This window comes from Pteropus medius, unplaced genomic scaffold (genome assembly GCF_902729225.1).
Source record: "Pteropus medius unplaced genomic scaffold, Ma_sr-lr_union100, whole genome shotgun sequence".
NCBI lineage: Eukaryota > Metazoa > Chordata > Mammalia > Chiroptera > Pteropodidae > Pteropus > Pteropus medius.
In genome coordinates this window covers 3102696-3126024 of record NW_024349800.1, presented here as the reverse complement: position 1 = coordinate 3126024, position 23329 = coordinate 3102696, and the positions used below count along the sequence as shown (strand labels likewise).

The 23329-nt window shown below is 48.5% G+C and overlaps 1 protein-coding gene and 1 pseudogene across 1 annotated transcript in view; both read left to right on the top strand.

Moving 5' to 3' along the window:
• ATP2B2 (ATPase plasma membrane Ca2+ transporting 2) overlaps positions 1–23329 on the top strand; it is a 119735-nt gene that overhangs the window by 46557 nt on the left and 49849 nt on the right. The window contains exon 2 of the mRNA XM_039888133.1: positions 2038–2555. Within this exon, the coding sequence (XP_039744067.1) occupies positions 2357–2555 (199 nt within the window). The 5' untranslated portion in view covers positions 2038–2356. The remainder of the gene's footprint in view (positions 1–2037; positions 2556–23329) is intronic.
• LOC120622362 (uncharacterized) lies at positions 16288–16406 on the top strand (annotated as a pseudogene).

Sequence of the window (23329 nt, the reverse complement as noted above, 5' to 3'; positions counted from 1 at the left end):
AACATTTTACATGAAATAACTAATTGAAGCTTCATAATACCTATGAGGTAGATCTATTATTTCCCCTCCCTTTTTTTAAGATAATAAAGCTAAAGTTAATTTGCTGCCCATTCTGCTGGGAGATGGAGGAGCCAGAATTCGACCAGAAACTGGCTTCTAGAGCCTACCGTTAACCGCTGCAGCATCTCTACATACAGGCATCCTTGGTTTCTGCCTCACCTGTTGGTCCCAGTGTAACAAAAAGGCTTCCTGCTGCAGCCTTGGTAAAAGTGCCCTCCTGGGAGACATGAGAGGTTTCTCCTGCAGATCCAGCACCCCCAACCCATGGCTGGGAAGCTCCATACCCCAGGTGGAAACACACCACATTTGAACATGGATTATAATTAGCTCTCAGTGAATTAAGAGGTAGCAAGGGAGCAGAGGAGGATGACTATTGTCTTGCAGATTAGGAAACAGCACCAACAAAGTGATGGGATTTGCCCCAGGTTCCACAGCTAGGATTTGGGTGAACTCGGAACCCGGATTGCTCTGATTCCAGATCCTGTGTTCTTCGCTGTAATCAGGCACATTCCACCCACCAGCTCTTCAGAGAGAAAGGAGAGAGTGCCCCCTAGGGGAAGGGGAAAGAGCACCAGGCTGGGAGCTGGGAAACCAGCCACCTCTGGGCCCCGTTGCTCATGCTTTTCTGGCTCTGAACAAATTGCTTTTCCTCTCTGAGCTTCAGGTTCCTCACTGGGAAAATAAGGTTAACTCTAAAATGCCTCCAGCTCTAAAATTCTGTGCAAGAGGAAAGGTTTGTGAAGGAGAAAGATAGGGCAGGGGAGAGGGGATGAGAGGGAGAAGTTGGGGGTGGGGGAGGGGCTCAGTCCCATTTTCCCTACCCCCTCCTTCCTCCTCACTGCCCTGGACCTAGGATACCCAGCTGTCTGAGGCTGCTGGGCGGAGCCGATCCTTGTGCCAGGCCCAGCTGAGCTCAGCAGGGGCCCTTTGTCACCCAACGCTTGCCGGGGCCTTGGCCACTGGTGTTGGGTGTCCAGGCAGATTGGATTCTCTCCTGGCAGCCCTGCAGATGCTGCACTCCTGCAGGGGTGGCCCGGCGGGCAGAGAAAAGCCAGTGCTCCCTCCTCCTGTTGGGCTCCCAGAGGAACGTGGATGGTGCTGGACTGTGGGGGCCCCCAGGTGAGGGTGGTGTGGACCTCAGCTCTTGCTGGGGGCCAAGCTCTGGGTTAGTGATGACCTGGTGAATATGCATGAGCTGGCCCCTCTGGCTTGACCAAGGGCCTTAATTAATGCGGTTGGGGGGCTGCAGGCGGAGGCGGATGGCTTTCTCCTATCCCCATGCCTGTGAGACCCGAGTGGAGAGAACAGTGTATATCAGCAGGTGTGGATGGCATGGACATGGGGAGCATCTATATTTGGGGGGTGCATGCCCCAAATTGAGATGTGTGTGAACACATTGAGGATAGTGAGAGAAATAGGGGTCTATGTGTGCACAGAGGGGCTAGAAGGAGGGAAAGTAGGGCTAGGGGGAAGGAAATGGGGATGTAAGATGTATGCCTAGAAGTGTGACTGCATGTGACACTGTGCATGGCAGGGAGGGGGTGTCCATTAGGACGTGTGTGAAGTGAGACTTGTGTATTGCTGTGTTTATAAACAATGAGGTGGACCCTAAAAGTAGGCAAGTCGGCTGTTGCAGGGCACTTTGAACTGTGTGTGTGTGTGAGGGTGTGTGTGCACCAGAGCGCATGTCGTGAAGTCAGCATGTTACATTGCACAGTGGACAATTAGGGGTTTGGGATGTGTTATGAAGGTGCGTCAGGCCATGCCTTGGGGGTGGTATATTATGGGGTGTCCAGGTGAGTGCTGGTATATTTGGATATATGGTGTGTGCTGGTAAGTTATGGAGTGGTATACAAAACACCTGTATTAGGGTATGTGGATGTTATTTAGGATGGGCATTCATGCACATGTATACTGGGCCTCCCATGAGGCCTGCAGAGCCTGACCCTTGTCACCACTCTGTGCTTGTTCCCACAGGAGCCACCGCCCCTGACCATGTAGATGCCAGCTCCAGGGAGCAGCATGGGCCCCACTGAATGGAGACTACTGGGTCTACAGCCCTGAGCCCCTCCAGCCCCTGGACCTCACCCTGTGCCTGGGCACAACCCTTAGAGTTCACCACCGCTGTCATCAGCCCACCTCGGCCGCCCCCTCCCCTTGGGACCCGGAGTCAGCCACCAGGAGCTGCAGCCGTCCAGTGAGGTTGTGCTGAGGACAGCCACATAGAGCCATCACCCAGCAGCCCCTTGTCCAGCACTGACCCTTGGGCCCACCCCAAGCAAGGACTGTGGCCAACATGGGTGACATGACCAACAGCGACTTTTACTCCAAAAACCAAAGAAATGAGTCGAGCCATGGGGGCGAGTTTGGGTGCACGATGGAGGAGCTCCGCTCGCTCATGGAGCTGCGGGGCACCGAGGCTGTGGTCAAGATCAAGGAGACTTATGGGGACACTGAAGCCATCTGTCGGCGCCTCAAAACCTCACCTGTCGAAGGTAAGTGTGGGAAACTCAAACCCAGGGATGCAGCTCCAGCAACTGCCATCTGAGTTGGCTCCAGGGACAATATTTATAATATTTAACCACCGGGATGTCTGAAACGTGAGCTGAAATACCAGTATGGCCATTCTAGTGTCTTTTGGCTGAATGTCAGCCCCTTTGGATAGGCCAGAGGACAGGTCTTCCATTTCTCCCCATGATGGGTCAGGGTGTGACCCAAACAACCTGCATAGAGAACCACGGGAGCAGAGCTGGGACAAGGCTGTGTCCTGGAAACCAGATGCCAAAATCAGCTGAAGGAGTGAGTTCATCGTTTCAGAAATCTGGGAGGCACCCAGTCTCCAAGGCTGGGCCTGGAGGGAGGCCGTAAAAGGAACCACATCTTGCTTGCCTGCATCCTGGTTCAGGCAGGGCTCCTGCTTCCCCTTACCCCATCTATAGTGGTTGGATTTGGGACTCCAGTCACCTAGCCCCTGGCCTCCCTTTCCCAGCTCCCAAAATCCCCTTATCTAAGCTCGTGCATGGAACCACAGCATTGCCACCATGCAACCAACTCCAGTTTCCCAGCCCCTGCCACTGGGCTAAGTCATGTCCCACTGTCTCAAATCCATGCTCTGACTGGGGACTCCTAGGTCTCTGGGGCAGCCGTAGACCCTAGAGTTGCTGGGCAGACAGGGCAGGCAGATGGGCAATTACGAGAAGAGTGACAGATGTCCATGTGTGTCTTGCCCTGGATATGGGTGTGGGACTTTCTTGCAACCACCATAATGAGTAGACCTGAGATCTCCAGAGAGAGAGGGTTTCAGCCTCCTGGGGGCTCCTCTGGAGGGGACCAAAGCCCTGTCATCTGCCACAAAGCACAGAGGAGAGAAACCAGCCCAGCTTGGGCACCAGAGCTCAATTTGGGTCCCCATCTCCACAGCTGCCTTTACCTCACCATGAAGGAAAAGAGTTCCCTACATGAACCCCAAAGGCATGGGTTTGAAGCTCAATCCTGTAACTTTGTACAAAGAGGCTGCACCAAGCCTCAAGTACTTCCTCTGGAAAATAGAGCCAACACCTACCTCACAGTGAGTAGTGGAGGCCTAAGCATACAGTAAGCACTCAATAAGTGACAGACATGTTATTCTAAGGGGAGGATAACAATTCCTCCCCCAGGTATAGACCACAATCTGGGAGGCAGACAGCATCTGAATCTTTATACCCATTCGACACAGGACAAGTCTGAGGCCAGAGGTACCTCTCACCCCATCTCCTAACTCCATTCCCCATGCCCTGGGCATGGCTGGGCACTAACCCTGAATTCATTTCCTGTAGAGGGTGTTTGTGGACCTATCTGCTCAGCTGAGGTCTGCCTGTACATCTGGTGGTTGCCTGTGCCTGCCCCCTGTTGCATTTCTGTCTTTCTTCATCTGGGGCCCTCCTACCTTAAGTCAAGAGGAAGAGCTAAGCAAGGTCCTTCTTCCCAAATTGGCTGCTGTCTCTGACATTTTGCCCATGTGCTGAGCCGGGGCAGAAGTTTAGAAACACCTTTTTTTCCTTGGTGTTGTTTGGTTGTGTTTTGGCAGGGAGGGTGGAAATAGAGAAAACATTCTTTCTTCTCTGTGAGATTCTGACTCAGGGCTTGAGGATGGCCACTTGTGGCCCTGAGATGAGGGTAGTCTCTGCCCAGTAGCTCCTGGGCCCCAGCCTCATGCGTACATGAGTTTAGGGCAGAAAGACCTATGCTCACCTCCGCCATCAGGCTGGCACAGCTGGCCTCCTAAGAGGCAGGGTTGCCCCACTGGTCTTTGCCTTGTGAATGGGACCAGGAGATTCTCTTGAGTCAGGAATTCTTAAGTGTCCCCGGCCCCAGACCCTATGGGTAACCTGATGAAAGCTGTAGGCCTCCGCAGAAAAACAGCCAACTGCATTCAATAAATGTGGCTCACACCATCAGTGCATTCACAGAGCCCCTCAAAGCCAGGCCATGGACTCTAATTTAAGAAACTCTCCCTTCCCACCTGACAAGCTCTCGGATACTGGAAATTGAGCAGCCCGTGGCCAAGCTCCAGCACTGTGCAGGGCCATTACCGGTAGGGTCACTATAGCCCCCTGGGGAAAGCATGGGCATGCCTGAGGGCAGGAATTCTGCCCTACTCCTCTCTGTACATCCAGCACCCAGCCTTGTGCCTTGCACAGCAGAGGGGAGCTAACTGCCCATAAAACCCTGAGACATGGCCACTGAGTCCCCAGCCCACGGGGAGCAGCTCAGAAGTCTGAGCAAACAAAACAGCAGATAATCCAGACCAAGTAGAGCAAGAGCCCCAGAACTCAGAGGAGAGGTGAAGTGGATGGGCAGCAAAGGTCAGAGAAGGTTTCCTAGAGGAGGAGGTGTTTGAACTCGGCTATGGAGGAAAGAGAAGGGAAAGCATGTAGCATGGCATAGAGCAACATTCCTTAGAATTCTGCAGGATAATGGTGTGCTTCAAGAAGTTAGGCATTCTGTGAAAAATAAAGGGGACTCGGTTTTCTCATTTGTAAAATGAAAAGAATAGTGACAGCTCTGACTAGTGCTTTGCCACCTTTAGCTGTGTGTATGCCTTTGGGGCTTTGGTCTGACCTCTCTAGGCCTTGGTTTCCTAATTTTTCCAAGAACCAAATGAGATCTCTGATGGGAAAGATCTCTGTGAAGAAGAAAAGCCTGTAGTAGGATTAACCAGAGCCCCTGCTACTCTGGTCCCTAGAAGGACCTGCCAGAGTGCAGGTGAACCTGGAAAAGGTGTGGGGAAAAGCAAAAGAACATAATGCCACAGACCCGACTTTGGGAAACCTAGGTTCAAATCCTAGCCCTGCCATTTACCAGCTGTGAGACTCTAGGTGAGTGACTCAATCTCTCTGTGCCTCAGTTTCCTCATCTATAAAATGGGGACAATAGTGGCTACCTCATGGGGTTGCGGTAAGGACAAATGAAGTAGCTTAGAATAGTACCAGGCGGATGGGCAGTGCAGTGTGTTAGATTCAGCCACGGAGACTAAACACCTCCATTTCCCCATCAGTAAAATGGGTTGTAAACATTGAATGAGATCAGGCCAGATGCCCACTGTCTAAATGCTTAATGTCGACTCTGTTGTTGTTCCACTATTCTGGAAGCAGCCACGTTCTCTGGAAAGGTTGGAATCTGACTCTTCTGGCCAATGTCTGCACATGGTGCAACACTTTTCATTAGGCTGTTCTGCATTCTTATTACACATATGCCTGGAAGCAGGTGCTATTATCCCATTTTGTAGATAGGGAGCATGCGGGCTCAAGGTCACCACTACAGTTCACATCAAAGCAGACTTTGAACACAGCTCTGATAGACACCACACCAGGGTGTGCCCTCAGCCCTGAGCCAAGTGTGTACACCAGGGCACAGTCCTCTAAAGATGGCCTGATGAGGGCCTGAGTAGGGTCGGGCCACCAGGGAACTTTTCTTTATTTTCTCTCCTGTTCAGCATTTGTCCTGCCCCTATTTGGCCCTCTTTTGATTTAAAGAAATGCTTAGCCTCCAGCCCCAGCCTACAACTTAAATTTAGCCACATGGTCTGGGGCTGTGCCAGTTCCAGACAGACTCAGGTTGGCCATTTCTGACAACCCCACCCCCAATCTGCTGACGTGAGCTAGGAGCCAGCCTCTGAGTCACAGTACAGGAAACTGCTCTGGGCCACACATAAATTAGCCTTCCCTTTCACATCCAGCTAATTTTAGGGAAAAAGATCTCTGCAAGTGATGGCGGGGGTTTGAAGCCATAGAAAGCTATTCCCACCTGGGGTACCACCTGCTGCCAGCGCAGGCCATGGCCCAGCTCCACAGCCTGGCAGTGTTGGATTTTCCACCTAAAGCACAACTCTGGCGACAATTGTTGAGTAAACCTGGCCCGTGTGAGGCCAGGAGTGGCCTCTGCCCCTAACCTGAGCTCCATTCCTTTCCTCTTCCACTATTGGTTCTGGTAATGCCCTTCCCTACTGCCTTCCACTGCTCCCTTTCCTTCCACACCCTTCCAGCCTAGGACAGTAAGGCTTCTGAGACCCTGGTTCAAATCCTGACTGGCTTGCTCTTTAAGGGATGCTGGGAAAATTCAACGTAACTTGTCTAAGCCTCAGTTGCCTTATCCGTGATAGGATAATAACACTATCTACCTCATGGGACGTTGTGAGTATTAAATCAGATCATTTACATGAAGGACTTAATGCGGTATATGGAAGATGCTAGACACTTTAAAAAATGATGGTATCACTGTTATTATTATACCCAAATATTTCTTTTAGAAAACAGCATGCATAGGCCTCATCCCCGTGAAAGAATTAGGCAAGTAAATAAGACAGTGCCCAGCAAAGAGTTAATGTGCTATCAGAGGAGGCTTCCCAGAGAAGGCGGCTTCATGGTAGATCTGGAAAGATGGATAGTTGGTGTTGGGGCGACCTGTGAGGTCCTGGAGGTAGGAGCTGTTTGTCATTCTCTTCTCTGCCGTGTCCCCAGCACCTGGTACAATGCCTAGAGTTCAAAAATATTCACCGAAAGAAAGAAGGGAGGGAGGAAGAAGAGGTAGGGCTGCCCTGGTGCCCCTCCCTCTGTGAGATAGAAGGCTGCAACCTGGGGACAGGACATAGGACACCCTCCATCACCCATGGAACATATGGCTTCCGTTCCACAAACCCAGAGAGGCACTGCTCTGAGCCACTCGGCACACAACAGCCCTCATCCTTCATTCCCTCCCTGATGCCTACACCTCAGGCCGTCAGGAGGGGCAGCTCCAACAGGTCCTACTGGGAACTCTCTGCATTGGGTGTTTCACGATAGAGAAGAAAAGAGGACAAAAGATGGGGCAGCAGCAGGTGGGGTGGGAACTAGATACTTCAGAGTGTTGTGAAACGGAACCTCCAGTTAATTTTGTATGAATCCTACAGCCTACCCAAGTGGAGGAGAGAGAGGGCTGAGGGAGGACAGGAGGGCAAATCATGGGGGATTATGCCTCGTGTTGCATAATACGATGTTAGCCAAGAACACCCCTCCCGGGGGAAGGCGGGCATGTCAGCCACAGAGCCACCACAAGCTGGGCATCAGGAAGAGTGTGGAGGCAGCAGAAGGGGGTCTTCTGTTTGTCATTGTGATTTCATTGTTCATTTCCCCAAGGATCACTGGGTCCCTGACAGGTCAACAGTGAGACCGAGGTAGCCACAGACACAGCTGTGTTCCAGACAGTGTAAAGCTGGGGACTGCTCCAGCACAGGGTTCACGTGGGGAGTTCACTGCCTGGCCAGAGATGAGTGAGAAAATCGCCCCCGACCCGGGGTCTTCATGTGAGTGGCCCATGCTTCATTGGAAGGCCTAGGACTCTGTCAGGTGCAAGGCCTGGAGGAGAAAAACTTATCAAAGTATTTAAGAGGCTGAGGAAACTATCCACCTTCTCAAATACACGTGGGGTGGAGGAGGGGGAAGCATGAAGACCGGGGCGGAGGGCAGGGTGTTCCAGCTTCGCCTGTCACTACGGGCAAGATTCTTAGACTCTCACATCCTCACTTTTCTGTAAAATAGAGATTATGCGGCTTCACTCTCTGTCATTTGGGGATGGAGAATTGAAAGTGCTTTGAAAGTTTTCCACAAAAAAATCATCATCTTCCAGTATTTACTGAATATGTCTATTAGGATTCAGTGTATATAGAACCCCATCTCAAACTGACTTATGCAAAAAAAAAAAAAAAAAGGATTTCCTGGTTTGTGCAACTGAAAAGTCCAGAGACTGTTCTGGCCTCAGGCGTGGCTGAAGCCAGGCCCTCCAATGCTGCCAAAGGGCTATTTTCATCCCTCTCCTACTATCTTTCACCTCCACTGTCCTCTGCGTTGGCTTCATTTTCAGGGAGGCCCTCGCCCCATGAGAGCCCCAGCAGCTTCAGGCTAACTCCCTCCCGTCCCAGTCACCCCAGTGCCAACGGCACCTCTTTCTCAGGTTCTCCTCTTAAGTACCAGAACAAACTCACACCGGGCCACCGGGGGCCATATAGCCCTCCTGAACCATTTCCTATGGCCACAGGCTGATAGGCCAGATCCGAGTCACATACTCACTGCAGAGCTGGGAGGGTCAGTACACCCAGACCACGTGAAGGCTGGGGGAAAGGAGGGAAATGGAGGCACAAATCACTCATGCTTATGGGCCTACTGTGTGGAAGGCCCCTACTGTGTGCTGGGAAGAGTATAGAGGAAGAGCAGGCATACTCCATTCCCTTCAGGAGTTCTCAGCCTGATGGAGAGAAAGAATTCTGTTCTTTCAGACTGCAGCTGAGGAGTGAAGGCAGGATTCAGGAGCACCAAATATGGAGTGATCATAGCCAAACCACAACGCTGTTAGTAACTACATGAGGGTTATAGTCATAAGCCAGGTCTCTCCAGGCAAAGAAGGTCTACAACTAGCGTTCCAGCAGTGAGTGGCCAACTCATGTCATGGTCAAATTCTGGCTCCACTCTTTATCCCTCTGTGCAACATTGGGCCAGTTCTCAAACCTCTCTGTGCCTCAGTTGCCTCATCTGTGACATGGAATAATAATAGAATCTCTTTCATAGGGTTGCTGTGAAGATCAAAGTAATATGTGTGAAGTACTTAGTGCCTGGCACAAAGCAGGTGCTATATCAGTGTCAGCTATTTTATTATTCTATACCAGGAACTCTCTGTGTGACTTTAAGGGACAAGTTGGTTTGAAATTGGCGGAGGCAGGTTATCTGGGCAGATCAAAGGTTTTGAACATCACGCGTGAATTTATGGTTTAAAAAAATGTCAGCATCATGTTTGATTTGCAATGTTTATACACCCCTACCCCTGGGGGAAAATTCCTTTAAAAGCACAGCAGCTTTCTGTGAAAATCTGATGAGTCACATGTAGATGCTTTGCAGAATACCACCCATACATCTTTCTGAATCATCGATAAAGTAAACCCACATGTTGACTGATACATACTATTCATTTTCTCAGGCTGGGACAGGCAAGTGTGTGCTAGTCAAACAGTTCTGCAGGCATGGGGGTGCCTGGGAGAGTGCAGAACAGTTAGAAAAAGTGCTTGACCTGCCACTGACCAAGGCCTTCTGGGTGGATGCCAGCAAGACTAGAGGGACTTTATGTTGCACAAATGATGCTGCTTGGCCTGGTAGGTGCTTTGCAGTCAGGCATCCAGAGAGGCAGTAGAAGATATGGGCAGTGGGGGGACCCTTTACAGGGGAACCTCTCACTAGACAGACCCACCATGCGAAAAGCCTGAATCCCAAAGCCACCCAAGTGACTGTAGTGTACTGTGTGCAAACTTTTCGAGGCCAGGCCCTTCCGATAGGTTGTCTCATGTGGTCTTAACAGCAGCCTTTTGAGCAGGAAACAAAGACTTAGAGAGGAAGCCATCTCCATAAAGGCATCTTTGGTTTGCAGAATGAATGAGAAGAGCATTGACTAGGAGGCCCAGTTTCACCATTGAGACCCTTGAGCAAGTCACTCCATCCCTCTGAGACCCAGTTTCCCCATCTGTAAATGGCATGATAATAATACCCATTTTTCAGAACCAAAGGATACAGGTGTTCAGTAAATGTTCCTTTGTTTCCCCTGCTTCCATCTTGCCAAGTGAAGACGTAAACTGACACATATTCATTTGTTGAACAGATATATGTTGTACACCTACTATGTGTAGGCTTGGGCCACATTGCTCTTTTGGGAAGAGATGTTCCATATGTTCCTTGGGGATAGTGTTTGTGTGATACGGCTCTACACGAGACAAGTGGAGAGGCCAGGACAGGGACAGCCTTCTCAGAAATTCTCTCTGGGTCCAAGGAGTGGGAGTAGGTGTCAGACAGGAGACAATTCCAGGGGCACAGAGGCAGGCAGGATCTAGTAGGAAAAGCAGCCAGGGCAGAGTCCACGGCCTTGATCCAGTCAAAAGGGAGGAAGAAGGAACCTCCTCCTAACCCCCTTCCCCTCTGGAGCTCCCTAAAGATTCCCAAGAAATGGGGGCGCAGAGCTGGGTTGTAAACCACCCCTACCTTGAAGACTCTCCCAGTCTACCTGTGATACTGGCTACTAGCTGTGATACTAGTTATGGCTGTGACACCAGAGACTCATTACCTCGTTGAATCTTCTGTTTCACAAACCCCTGTGAAACAGAAGTTGTTCATATCCCTGACTTACAGATGAGAAAACTGAGATTCGGGGCACCGCCACCAACAAAGGGCCCAGCGAGGATTGGTATCCAGACGGGCTAGCTCCCAAACATGCACACATGACTTTTTTTTTAAATTCCCATTTAGATTAGTTTTAAAATCTATTGCTCAACTATTTCACAATTTTATATATATGTGTGTATATATATATACACACACACACACACATATGTATGTATATATATACACACATGTATATATGTATGTATGTATATGTATTTCTTACAGTCTACATGATCTTCTTAATTTACTGCCTCTTGCTGACAAAATAATTCTACAGCAAGTGGGAGTATGCTAAAGATCAAAGGAGGGGACAGCCCCTGCCTAATTGGAGACAGAATCCGGAGAGGCTTCCTCTGAACTTGGTCTCTAAGGACAGGGAGGAGTTGGGAAGATGGGGAGGAGAGCATATTCTCAGTGAGGAAATTGACTTGAACAAAGGCCCTGAAGTGAGAACCAGGATGTGCATGGGGAGACAAGGGGAATGCATTGTGCCTGGAGCATGGTCCAGCCTAAGGGCAGAAGCCTCCAGCCCACAGACTATCGATTGACTTTTGTAGACTCTGGGTTTTTGTTGTTTTGTTCATGCAGTGTGTGCAGACTGTCAGCATGGGTGATAGTGTTTATGTTTGTCTGTGCTGTCCACATGAGTATGAAATGGGCTGTGAGCTCCAGGACAGTAAGGCCAGGAGTAAAGCTCAGGTGAACAGCCAGGTGAACCAAATAACTCACTGAATGTAGGGAAACCGAAGGTTTGGGGAGCTGGTTCTCATAGTGGGTTCTCCGAGGTCCCACAGCGGTGCCCCAGGGGACAGGGAGATACTGAGTGGGTGGGGCTCTGGCCTTCCTGCCCCAACATGTACTAGAGTACCTCCTGTTCGATCTGTTTGCATGGTGAAGCATCTGGTAAAAAAAAAATTTTTAAGTAACGAATTAAAAAAAAAAACAAAAAACTTGAAAACCTCTGACACAAAAGAAAGGTGCTAAACTACAGTGTCTAAAAGCCTAGGGGAGGGGGGGCCAGGTTATTTAAGTTCTCAGTGTCTCAATTGTGACATCCGTGAAATGCAGTGGGTAATATCCAGCTCTCACTTAACCCAGGTCTGTGGGTTAAGTGAGAAAACGTGCACAGAGCGCCTGGCCTCCGATGGGGCCTCAGTGGAGGTTCGTCTTGCAACCATCCCACCCCAGCCATGTCTGACCACCTACCTGTATTAAAAGACTCAATGGACTGGGAAGACTGAAGAAGAAATGGACCTAACTTTGGCCCTTATTTACTGAGACCCTCTCTAAGCCCTCCGCCAGTTAAAGGGTGGATCTGATAGTTTCTGAGGCTCCTCTAGGTTCAGACATTCTAGAATTGTGAGACTCACTGCCTCAGTGCCCCCCAGCAGTGTAGACATCAGACTGGCTAAAGGGTGGCTCACTCATAGCCAGACCCCAGATCCCTCTTCCCTTGGAAAACTGTGACTTCAAATCCTCAGGTTATGTCTGAGGCCCCCCGACAGCCCAGCCAGGGGCAGTGCTCTTGGCCTCTCGCCCCAAACCCAAGCCCAGAAAAATCTTTCCTTCCAGGCAGCCTTGGAGCCTTACCCACACCAGCTCACAAAGGCTTGTAGGTATACCCTGGCAATAGGCCTCTGGCTCTAAGAAGCCCAGGACCCTGGACACCAGTTTCTAATTACTTTGCCCCACAGAGTCTCGGTTTCCTCATCTGTCAAGTGGGCTGAAGGGTGAAAGATGTTGCTCAGTAATGCAGGCTGGGCTGTCTCTAGTATCAGGCAACCTCAGTTGTCCATCCAGCCTGAGTCCCACAAAGGATGAGAAAACTGAAGCAGCCTCTCCCTCCAGGCCCGCCTGTCACATGAGAGGCCCCGAAAGGGCAGGTAAGTTATTTATGCAGGCCTCCCTCACCCCACAACGATTATCTTACTCCTTCTGGCGCAATCCAGGCCCCTGCTGTGGTTTCAGACCTGGAGTTATTTATAGTCGATGGAAATTAGCACCTCTGCAGATGGTTCCCTTGTGCCCACCTGCCAGTGTCAGCCTCCACCCCAAAGGGAGGCTCCCTGGAAATTTCCGTGGTCCCAGCAAATGATCCCGAGGACCATTCCTGAACAGAGAAGACTCTGCAAATCTTTCTGTGGAATAGCTTTGAACAAGATGCCATGAAGTTAAGATGTAGAAGCAAGATCTTCCAGCTGGAGGATCTAGGAGGGCTGCATGGACGAGGCAGTATTGCATAAGATGTTGAGTGATAGGCAAGGTTTGCAGTGGGAAAGAAAACTCCAAGTAGAGGGAAAAGTATGGACAAAGGCACAGAAGTAAAGGAGAGGAAATGTAAAAGGAGCCGATCATCTTGTTCGGCAGAAGGGAGCAATCAAAAGTATTGATGATAATTAAAAGTAACTAAGCATTATATATGTTCTAGACACTCGTCTAAGAGCTTCACATATATCTTATCACACTGAATCCTCCCAACAACCTTATAAGGTAGGCACTGGTATTATACCCATTTTCACAAATAAAGAAACTGAGGCACAGAGAAGTTAAATCACTTGCCTATGGTCACACAGCTCATGAGTGAACTGGGATCCCAGGAGGAACTGGGATCCAAACCCAAACAGAAAACTCCAGGGTCCATACTAGGACTCTTAATGTTAAGCCAAGAAGTTTGGGCTTAAATTAAGAAGCAGGCTGGAGCTCTGAAGCTTCTTGTGCAGAGGAGCAGTGTGACTACGACAGTTGGTTTGGCATCCATGAGTTTGGTTTGGAATGAAGAGGTAAAGCCAGAGGGAAAGGACAGGCATCCAAAAGAGGGATGACAGGGCTGGACCTGGCCAGGGAGGTGGTGATGGAGAGGAAGGAGCTTCAACCATCAGACTTAGCCTGTGACAGGTGATCGAGAGAAAGAAGTCTCAATGCAGACTCAGTTTTCAAGACAGCAGCTAGCCGCTTGTGACGGAGATGGGCCAACAAGGAGAGGAGCAAGGTCTGGATGAGGTGAAAGGTTTGTGCAGGGCGCCATGCATTCTCAGGGCCTGGAGCTAGGATAGCAGGCCTGGAACCCTAAAGAGAGGCTGGGCCTAGAGGTGGAACATCCAGATGACAGAAATGTCTATAGAGAAGTCTTGTCTCTGCTAACAAGTTCCTGCATGGGGCCAGGTCAACCATGGGAGGGCCCAAAGGGCAGAGATTTTGGCCTGTGTTGTTACTGCTGTATCCTGACATCAGGAACAGTGCCCACCACAGAGTACCCTCGATAAATGTGCAGGAATAAATTCACCTGGAGTGCTCATCAAGCATAGGTCCTTAAAGAGTGTCAGCTACTAAGGGAACAGGCAGCAGGGAAAGTAGAAGTCACAAAGTAGAAAGATTGTGTCGCCTGCAGGTAGGATGCGATCAGGGTGTCTGACACTAGATAGGCAGTTAGTTAGACATGGGGGCTGCAGGAGGGTTCAAGGAGGACAATAAAAGAGTAATAGACTCAAGGGCAGGCTACTGGATGAGGTCTTGGGAAACATCTGCTGGACAAAACGGAGGAATAGAGCATTCCCCTGAGGCTGCCCCCCTGCACACCTCAGCTCAGTCAGGGCAGGACAGATAGGACAAGGTCTGGGGGGACTCACGGATCCATGGAACAACAGGTCTGAAATGGCTCTCAGGGACCATCTCATCCAGCAATCTCAGGGTGCACATGGCCCAGGAGGGAAGGGACCTGCCCAAGCACACAGTGGATGAGGACCCCACCTGGGGCTGGAGCTCCCAGGCATCCCTACGCATGGCGAAGGGGCCTCAGATGTTGCACCTCCCTGCCTGCATTGCAGCCTCCCCACCTTCCCCTAGACCCTCAGCTCTCTCATCCATTCCCTCCCTGCAGCTGTGTATGTTTCCAGGGGCTGCCATTACACAGGACTACAAACTGAGTGGCTTAAACAACAGAATGTATTGTCTCACTGTTCCGGAGGCTGACAGTCTGAGATCAAAGTGTTTGTGGGGTTGGTTCTTTCTGAAGGCTTGAGGGAAAGATTGTTCCAGGCCTCTCTCCTTGCCTTATAGATGGCTATCTTCACCCTGTGTCTTCACATCATCTTCCCCCTGTGTATGTCTGTCTCTGTATCCAAATTTCCTCTGTATAAGGACACCAGTCATATATTAGGGCCCACCCCAAAGACCTCATTTTAACTTAGTAGCTGTTCACCTGTGCAATGACCCCATCTCAAATATGGTCACATTATGAGGTACTGGGGCTTAGGATTTCAACATACAGATGGGGAGGGTGACAGTTTAACTCAGAACATTCTCACTTGAGACAATCACCTCTGTGCTTGGAGCCACAATTTCTCTCCTGTAAAGTGGGGATATAAATGGGAACAAATGAGGACTGCGGTGAGGGCAGATGTGCTGACTTCTGTATGGACATGTGTCTCAAAGAGCCCATCACACAGTGGGCATTAGAAGTAGCAGTGCAGCAGCCTGAGCATTAAGCAGCAGACGTCCTGGGTCTGAATCCAAGCTGTGTTGTGCCAAGCAAATAACTTCACCTCTCAGAACCTGTTTACTCATCTGTGAAATGGTACTGATTCCTAGGCCATAGTGAGGAATAAATGAGCTGGTGTGAGTAAGAATATACAGCGCAGTGCATGAGGCCTCCAGGGAATAGAAACTGTCACTGCTATTATTACTATTATCATTATCATCATCATCATAAACATATTACAGGTGTAAGAAGCTGAGGCCCAGAGAGGTTAAGATATCGTGTCCAAGCTCACACAGCCATCTGGCACAAAACCGAATGAGAACTCAGGGCCTCCTGACCCAAAGCCCCTGCTTTTTTAACCATATCCCTGTGTGATATTAGCAGAGCAATTAAGCCACTTTCAGCTGTTCCGTGTGCCTGATGGAACATTACAGAAAATGGTGTTACAGACAACGTGAAGTAACATGGATGAGGCTCACGAAATAATGTGACTTGAAAAAAGTGGAGTTTAGCATGGTACATGGCAATGACTCCATAAAAACAGACCCAAGGAAAAAAAGACTAAAAGGAAACATCTAGAATGTGCCAGTGTTGGGGTTATGGGGTGATATTAGGGGCAATGGATTTTCAGCTTCTCTTTCTGCCCTGGTAGCAGCAGTGTTCTGAGGTGGGTCAGCTAAGGCACACTGGTTGTAAGCAAAAGATGCTGTCCGGGCAGCATCATAAAGATCCATGGCCAGAATGGGACTGGTCTCCCCAAGTTGGAGCAAAGGCTGGAAAACCTAGTTTGGTTTTCCGGAGTATAATTGGGACTTGCAGGGATCAGTGGCAGGACTGATGGTACCGACACCCCCTTGGGGAATGTGTGTGTGGTGGGGGGAATTCCACTCCTGCTGTTTTGGGTTCTATTTCACTCAGGGTGCCAAGCAGTGATGTGTTGGGAAATGAGTAACATTCATCTCTCTGGGTTGACAAGGAGTCATCGTTTGTAGTGTGCCGATTTCTGCGGTGTAAATGCTCCCACCATGTCACCAGTGGGTCTACAGCCGTGCCACCCTAAACAAGCCTGATCCCATCTGATCTCAGAAGCTGAGCAGGGTTGGGCCTGGTTAGTACTTGGATGGGAGACCACCTAGGAAGACTAGGTGCTGTAAGTGCAAAAACTTTAAAACAAAAAAAAATAAGGGCTTGTAAGCTGACAAGGTCCTTGCAATCTGTGAGGTCAACAAAAGATTGCCTACCTAAAAAAAAAAACCTGAAGTTGAGAAGAGATGTGCAGTAACACACTACTATATAGCATTTCTACCATGCCGATTCAAGAGCATAGAACCTAGTGACATGTAGTAAAATAATTAGGAAAGGATGAATGTAAGACATTTTTTACCTTTTAAAATAATTTTTATAAATGTTAAGTTTGTATCATTTAATTCTAATAATGGCTGTTTCTAACAACCAACTCCTCAAAATACCTGAAAATGTAACAGTGGACTAAGCACATCTCTAACTCCAAGTCGAAGGAGAGAGCATATCAATAGCCTGGCTTGGTCACATGCCCACTCTTGAGCCAGAAAGTGGGGTGGGGGGACATCTTGATTGACAGCTACCAATTAAGATGTGGAGAGGACCTAACTTCACATAAAGGTAGAAGAATGCCATTGAACAGCCAAAACCCAACACCTGCTTTGGTATCTTTTTGGTAATTTCTTTAAGTTGCATTTTTTTCTCTTATGATGCCTTTTCTATTTCCTTTTTTTAATCATCATTGCTTAGAATCCAAGGTTTAATCATAGTGTCAGAAAAAAAAGCCCCCTAGTCTTTCAGAAGCTGGTGTCGTCAACTGGGAGAAAACTAAATCCCAAGAGGCCTTTGGGTCTTCAGTGAGAGAAAGGGGTCACCAAACTGTGGCCTAATCCCAAAGAAAGAGGTATGTAGGAAAAGTCCTGGGCAAGCCCCATTGCAGAAAAAAAAATCCCTCCTAAGACAAACTATAGAGCAGTGAGAGTAGCTTGGTAAATTACCACACTTTTGCTCAGCTCCTAAAGGGCTAAAAACATTTTCCTTCCAGTTGAGAAAGGCAGCTGTAGCATATCTGGTGGGTAGGCAGACACTGTCATAGACTTTTGGATTTTATGTTGTCTGAGGGCAAGCCAGTTGTCCTTCAAGGGCAATTACTTCTGAAATCCCAGTACCTACCAAGGATTCTAAGTAAATGAGAACATGAGTGATGACTGCATGCATATGTGTGGGCTAGACATCCCAGTCCACCTCCCCCAGCCAGAACTCACAGCCCAGTTCAGCTTGGGGACTATGGAGATATCAGAGACTCTAACTCTGGCCAAAGTTGCCAGCAGCGTCTCCACCACTTCCCTGTACACATTCCTGCCCAGCTTCCCTGCATTCCCTCTGAAATGCATTCCCATGTGGATAGTTGTGCCCCTTTTATCCCCACCTAGAGGCTCGGTCCTGGGGAGGATACCAGCCCGGGAGGGGCCGTGATCTGACTAGCAGAGATGCACCTCCTGCTGTCCCCTTGCTAGACTGAAGGACATCTGAGCTGGCACAAAGCCACCAGCATCCTCTTAAAGTCCTGGGGGATCTAATTACCCAGAAAGGAGAAAGAGTTGAGCAAGTGAGCCCCAGGATTTGGAATAATCAGTTTTTTAACTGCTACAGTTAATGTGAAGCCAGGCTACAAAAAACTGTCCCTCTGATGTCCTGACGACGGGCTCCCTCTATGGCTAACTGTTTGATCTAGAACTGCCTGCCAACTTTTCTGTCACCCCACGAAGGTTTTCCTAAATTGACCTAACAGTTACCATCTCGGGGAGCCAGCCATGCTTCAGGGCTCAGCACAGTAATGAAGAAAGTGCAGCCGTAAGGAGGGAGACTGATGGAGACCTCCCTTGGGGCTGGGGTGAGTTGGGGGGACTTGCATTTCATTTCAGTATCATCACCACTTTACAGATGAGGGAACTGAGGCACAGTGTACCCGAGGTCCTTGCCAAAAGGTTGCAGAGGTAACATTCAAACTCAGGCCTTCCTGACCCAAGCCCCTATTCTTTCAATATGTTCCAGACAACCTCAGATCTTAGCTATTTTTCCTTCTCCCTATTTCATGTATTTAAATTTCAGAGCCTCTTGGGACATGTCATGCCAGGTCTGTCCTGAAGTTTCGTCCCTGAAAAGTACCAGGGATGATGATTTTCTGCTAACATGTTTCTCAGTTAATGGGTATTTCTACCTTTTGCTATAAATAACCAAAAAGAATTGTGTGGGAAGAAAAACCCCCTAGTCTGTCCGAAGCTAGTGTCGTCAACTGGGAGAGAACTAAGTCCCAAGAGGCCTTTGGTCTTCAGTGAGAAAAAGAGGTCACCAAACCGTGGCCCGATCCCAGAGAAATAAGTACGGCCTCCAGCAGACAAATAGTATGAAGTTTAAGCGTGTCTGCCCACCCCACTTTGCAGAAAAGCCTAAAATGGAATGAGAGGCTCATGGGCACCTACGAAGCACCAGGCATTGGGAAAGCTCCTTTGTTTATTCACTTCTTCGGTAGATTTTTCTTGAGCACTTACCATGTGCTAGACATAGTTCTAGGCCCTGGGGATAGATACAGCTGTGAACACAATCAATGTCACTACCCTTGTGGGGCTTGCATTCAAGTGTGGGTGGCAAGCAAAACAAAACAAAAAACAAAAGTAAATGGAAAAAACACCTGAAATTGTCCATCATAGTAAGAACTCTGGAGGAAATAAGAGCCTGAGCACAGAAATAACAGAGAAGATGCTCTGAGATCCTGGGATCAGGAGGCAGAGACCTAAAGAATGAAAGGGAAGTACCACATAGAATGAGGGGGGAGTGTGGGCGAAGGCTCAGAGGTGGGCCCTGAGGGGATATTCGGCAAGAGGTGAAGCCCCGGGAATGAGCAGGGGCTGGAAAAGAGTGTGGCTTTTTCCTCTAAAGCAGGGGTCCCCAACCTCCAGGCCGTGGACCAGTACTGGTCCGTGGCCTGTTAGGAACTGGACCACACAGCCGGAGATGAGCAGCAGGCAAGAGAGAAGCTTTGTCTGTATTTGCAGTCGCTCTCCAGCGCTAGCATCACCGCCTCAGCTCCACCTCAGATCATCAGGCGTTAGATTCTCACAGGAGCACCAGTCCCTGGTGCCAAAAAGGTTGGAGACCGTGGCTCTAAAGTGAAGCAGCTGCTGGAGAGCTGAGAACAGGGGAATGACATGATATATTCTCTTGTTTATTTTCACCAAGACCCTGCAAAGCAGGTACTGAATTCTCAATCTAGCAGGTAAGCAGTGATGGAAGCTGAGAGGAGAGATGGCTCAGCCAGTGAGAAGCCACTTATTGAACCCAGACCTGGCTGAAGGTCTCTGCATCACCCAGCCAGCTAGAGGTGGGCAAAGCCAGAACTTAGCCCCACTCTCCTAGCACAGTGCCCTGCCCCCACGTGTCTTGGTGCTTTGTTCTGTTCCTTTTGGTTTTGTTGCTGGGACTTAGGCTGAACAGAGCTCAATGGGATGTGATTTGAGGGTTCATTGGGAACATTTTGTTTCCCCATAAAATTGCAAGCAGCAGCAAAGATGTGCATTCCTGGTTGCTAGGCGACCAGGTATAACCAGGGAGCAGTGGGGGTGATGATTCTTCCCAGAGAGAAGTGGCTGGTTCACCCACCCTTCCCTCCCTGCAACCCCCGAATACCCAGACCCTCCCAGCCAGTCTAGAGAACCCCAGGAACTCACAATGAGGGGGACAAAATATGAAGTAGACAAAAGCAATAGAGGGTAACAATTCCAAACAGACATGAAATGGTCTCAGCCCCAAAGGAAAAATAAAGAGAAGGACCTATCCCATTATGTAGGGAAAGTCCTTAATGATCACAATAGTGGCCCACACTTTTACCATGTGCCGAACACTGTTTTAAGCGCATTTACGTATATTAACTCATCGTATCTTCATAACAACCTTATCAGGTTGGTACTATCATAATCTCCATTTGAAAGATGGGAAAACTGAGGCACCTGGAGTTTAACATGTAAATGACAGGGCCAGGCAGTCTGGCCCCAAGCCCAGCACCGAAGCAAATGGATAGATGGCCCATCTGAGAAATCTGATTAGAAGTCAGCAAGGAGAACTAGAACACAAAAAAGATTTACTCAGAAACTGGAGTGGAATCAATTCAACTCTTCTTGGAGCCCTACTGTGTGCTGGACAATTTACCTTCCACAGAAATGAGGTAAAGGGCTCAAGCTGGTGGAGTCGAGGCAGATAGACCATCATAATATTTACCAGTGTGTGGTAGGTACTAAGGGAAGAAAAAGATACTGGGAGAGGATGGCATTAAGGCAAATCTCAAAAGAGAAGTGACAGACCCAGGCATGGAAAAGGAACCCAAGATAGAAGGAGGAGTATTTCAGGTGGCATTTTATCACCTTGTATGGGAATTAATGTTTTAGGTGTCTGCCTCTACTCTGCCATCACCACCCCAGACTGTGAGCAACTCAAAGCAGGGGCCATGTGTAATTTATTTCTGTGTCCTTAGGAGACAACGTATATCTGACATTTTGGATGCAACAGCTCCAAAATGTTTGTTAAAAAATATGTGAACAAAGAAGAAAGGCGAGTGGAATGAATGAATGAATGAATGAATGAATGAATGAATGAATTGGTCTTAACTGTCAAACAGGGTATGTTAGACACTATCTGCTGAGCATTTAGAGCCATTGCAAGTTCCAGAGTGGAGAAGAGAAAGTCCACAATGGGCCCTAAGGGAAATCAGATCAGCCTGTGCTGTGGGACAGAAGGTGGTAGAACTGGGAGGAAGACTCACTAAGGAGCCATTGCAGGAATAGCCGAATGAGAGATACTGGGAGCCCGGATTCAGATAATGATCTCAAGAGTGAAAAAGAAAGGTCAAATCCAAGAACTACCAAGGAGGCCGGTCAGTCTGTTCTGAAAGAAGAATAGATTTGAAGGAAACCAAGAAGTTATTCTTAGACTTGCTGAGTTGGAGATGTGGAAAAAACAGAGATAGAAAGAGAGAGAGCACAAGATAAGAGATACAGCAAATACCTGTAAGTCAAGTCCCCACTTCCTGAACCCACGTCTGTGCCAGACATCACTAATTAATCCCAGCACTCAGACTCCCAGTTTAACTCCAGGTAGCCCCTATTATTCAATCACAGTTGACTAGCAAGATGAATTGCATTTGTTGCCCCCATCCTAGAGGCAGCAGGGGGAGCCTTCAGACTGGGCCACTCTCTGAAAGCTAGTTTATAATAAAATAATAAAAATAAGAATAATAAAAGAGAGAAAGGGGCAATGAAGAAGCAGAGGGGGAGCCATGGGTCCTCAAAGTTATTATTGTAAACCACCTTATGTCCAGATGTCAGAACCATGAACTTTTCTCTCTGTAAGCCTTTAAACTCTTTAAAGAAAGACTTTAAAGGCTTACAGCACTTAAATGCTTAAACTCCTTTAAGAGTTTAAAAAAAAAAACCTTGTTTATGCAAACTCACCCAGCTATTGTTATTCATTCTTTCCAATTAGTGAAAAAGCTTTCATTCTTATGAATAATAATATGCTGGGTATAGTCTAATCACTTTCCTGATAAGCCTAACTATTCTCAACTGATTTATGTTTTATTATTCGGTGAAGACTTCAAGGACCATGTTTTTCTCCTATTGTGGGATCTGTAGCCTGCCAACCATTCATTCCACACCTGTTTATTAAGCACCTACTATGTGCTGGGCTCTGTTCTAGGTAATATCTCCACCAACCTCCTCATGGAGCTTACAGTCTGGCAAACTAGGGCCACAGCCAACCTCAGAGCCATGTATGGTTTTACTAGTGGCCAGGCCTGGTGACCTTTCCACCTCCACAGACAGCTTAACTACTGGAGAAACAGAAAGAATTGTCTCAGTCTCCTTCAATTATCAAGGAAGCATCAGAGCCAGCCTTTGAATGTCCTTACTTTCAACCTGGCAAGAGCAGGGACATAGATGGTCAGCAGAGTAACTGTCCCTTCTCTCCCAGAGAAGGCGGACTCACTTCCCAGTAGGAAAGGCACCCAGGGATTGACCAGGGACCTGTGGGCCCTCAGGTGTCGCAGGAACTAGATTTCTAAAACCAGACACATGTAATTTCTGTAATGTTTAGAATTAGCAAAACTTCAGAAACGGTTTGCTGAAAGAAGTGCATGTTCTCCCAAAACAATGCACTTTTAAATAGCACTTAAGAGAATCTGTCAGGTTTCCAGATAGAGACTTCAGTGAGTTTTGCCACAAACCAGTAGACCAATGTGGTGATGACAGTGGCTGCTCCAACTGGATTCACTGAGTATGTTTTCCCAGTGGTCAGCTTGGTTCTCATGCTAGCCTTATTAACATGAGCCTTGGTCAGTCCAGCACCTTTATTAAGCCCCAGTGCTGCTTTCCCCAGCACCCTAAAGCCCCTGAGGGAAAGGAGTAGCAGGCTTCCTGCCAGACAGGAAGTGCCTAGCACATGAAATGAAGAAAATGCTAACCTTTCTGTATTGTACTAGCAGCAACAGAAGTGGCCTTTGTCAAATTTTTAGAGAGACACACAAAGCATTTAAGTTACAAAACTCCCAACAGTATGTGATTAAACATCAACATGATGGTAGATACGGGATGCAATTGCTTAGTCATTCCCAAAAGAAATACCCAAGTACGCCATTGTCATGGGCAGCAAGAGCATAGGGTCTTGGTACCTCAAGACCTCGGTTCTCATCCTGGTATTGCCACTAATAGCTGCATGAGCTCGAACAAGTCACTTCACCTCCCTGAGCCTTGGTGTCCTCCTCCACAGAATGTGGATAAGGCTATTGGCCTTAATGCGCTAAAGCGCTTTAACAGGTAAATTTAGGGAATTATTATCAGTGCCCGCTCTGTAGCAAGCACTGTGTGCCATGCATTGCCTCACATAACCCTCTCATCAGTCCTCTGTGATCTGCAGGATCTCCCCATTTTATAGCCCAGAAGACCTAGAGAAGGTGAGTGACTAGCCTGAGGTCACACAGCTGGGAAGTGCTATAGCTGGAACCACTGTTAAT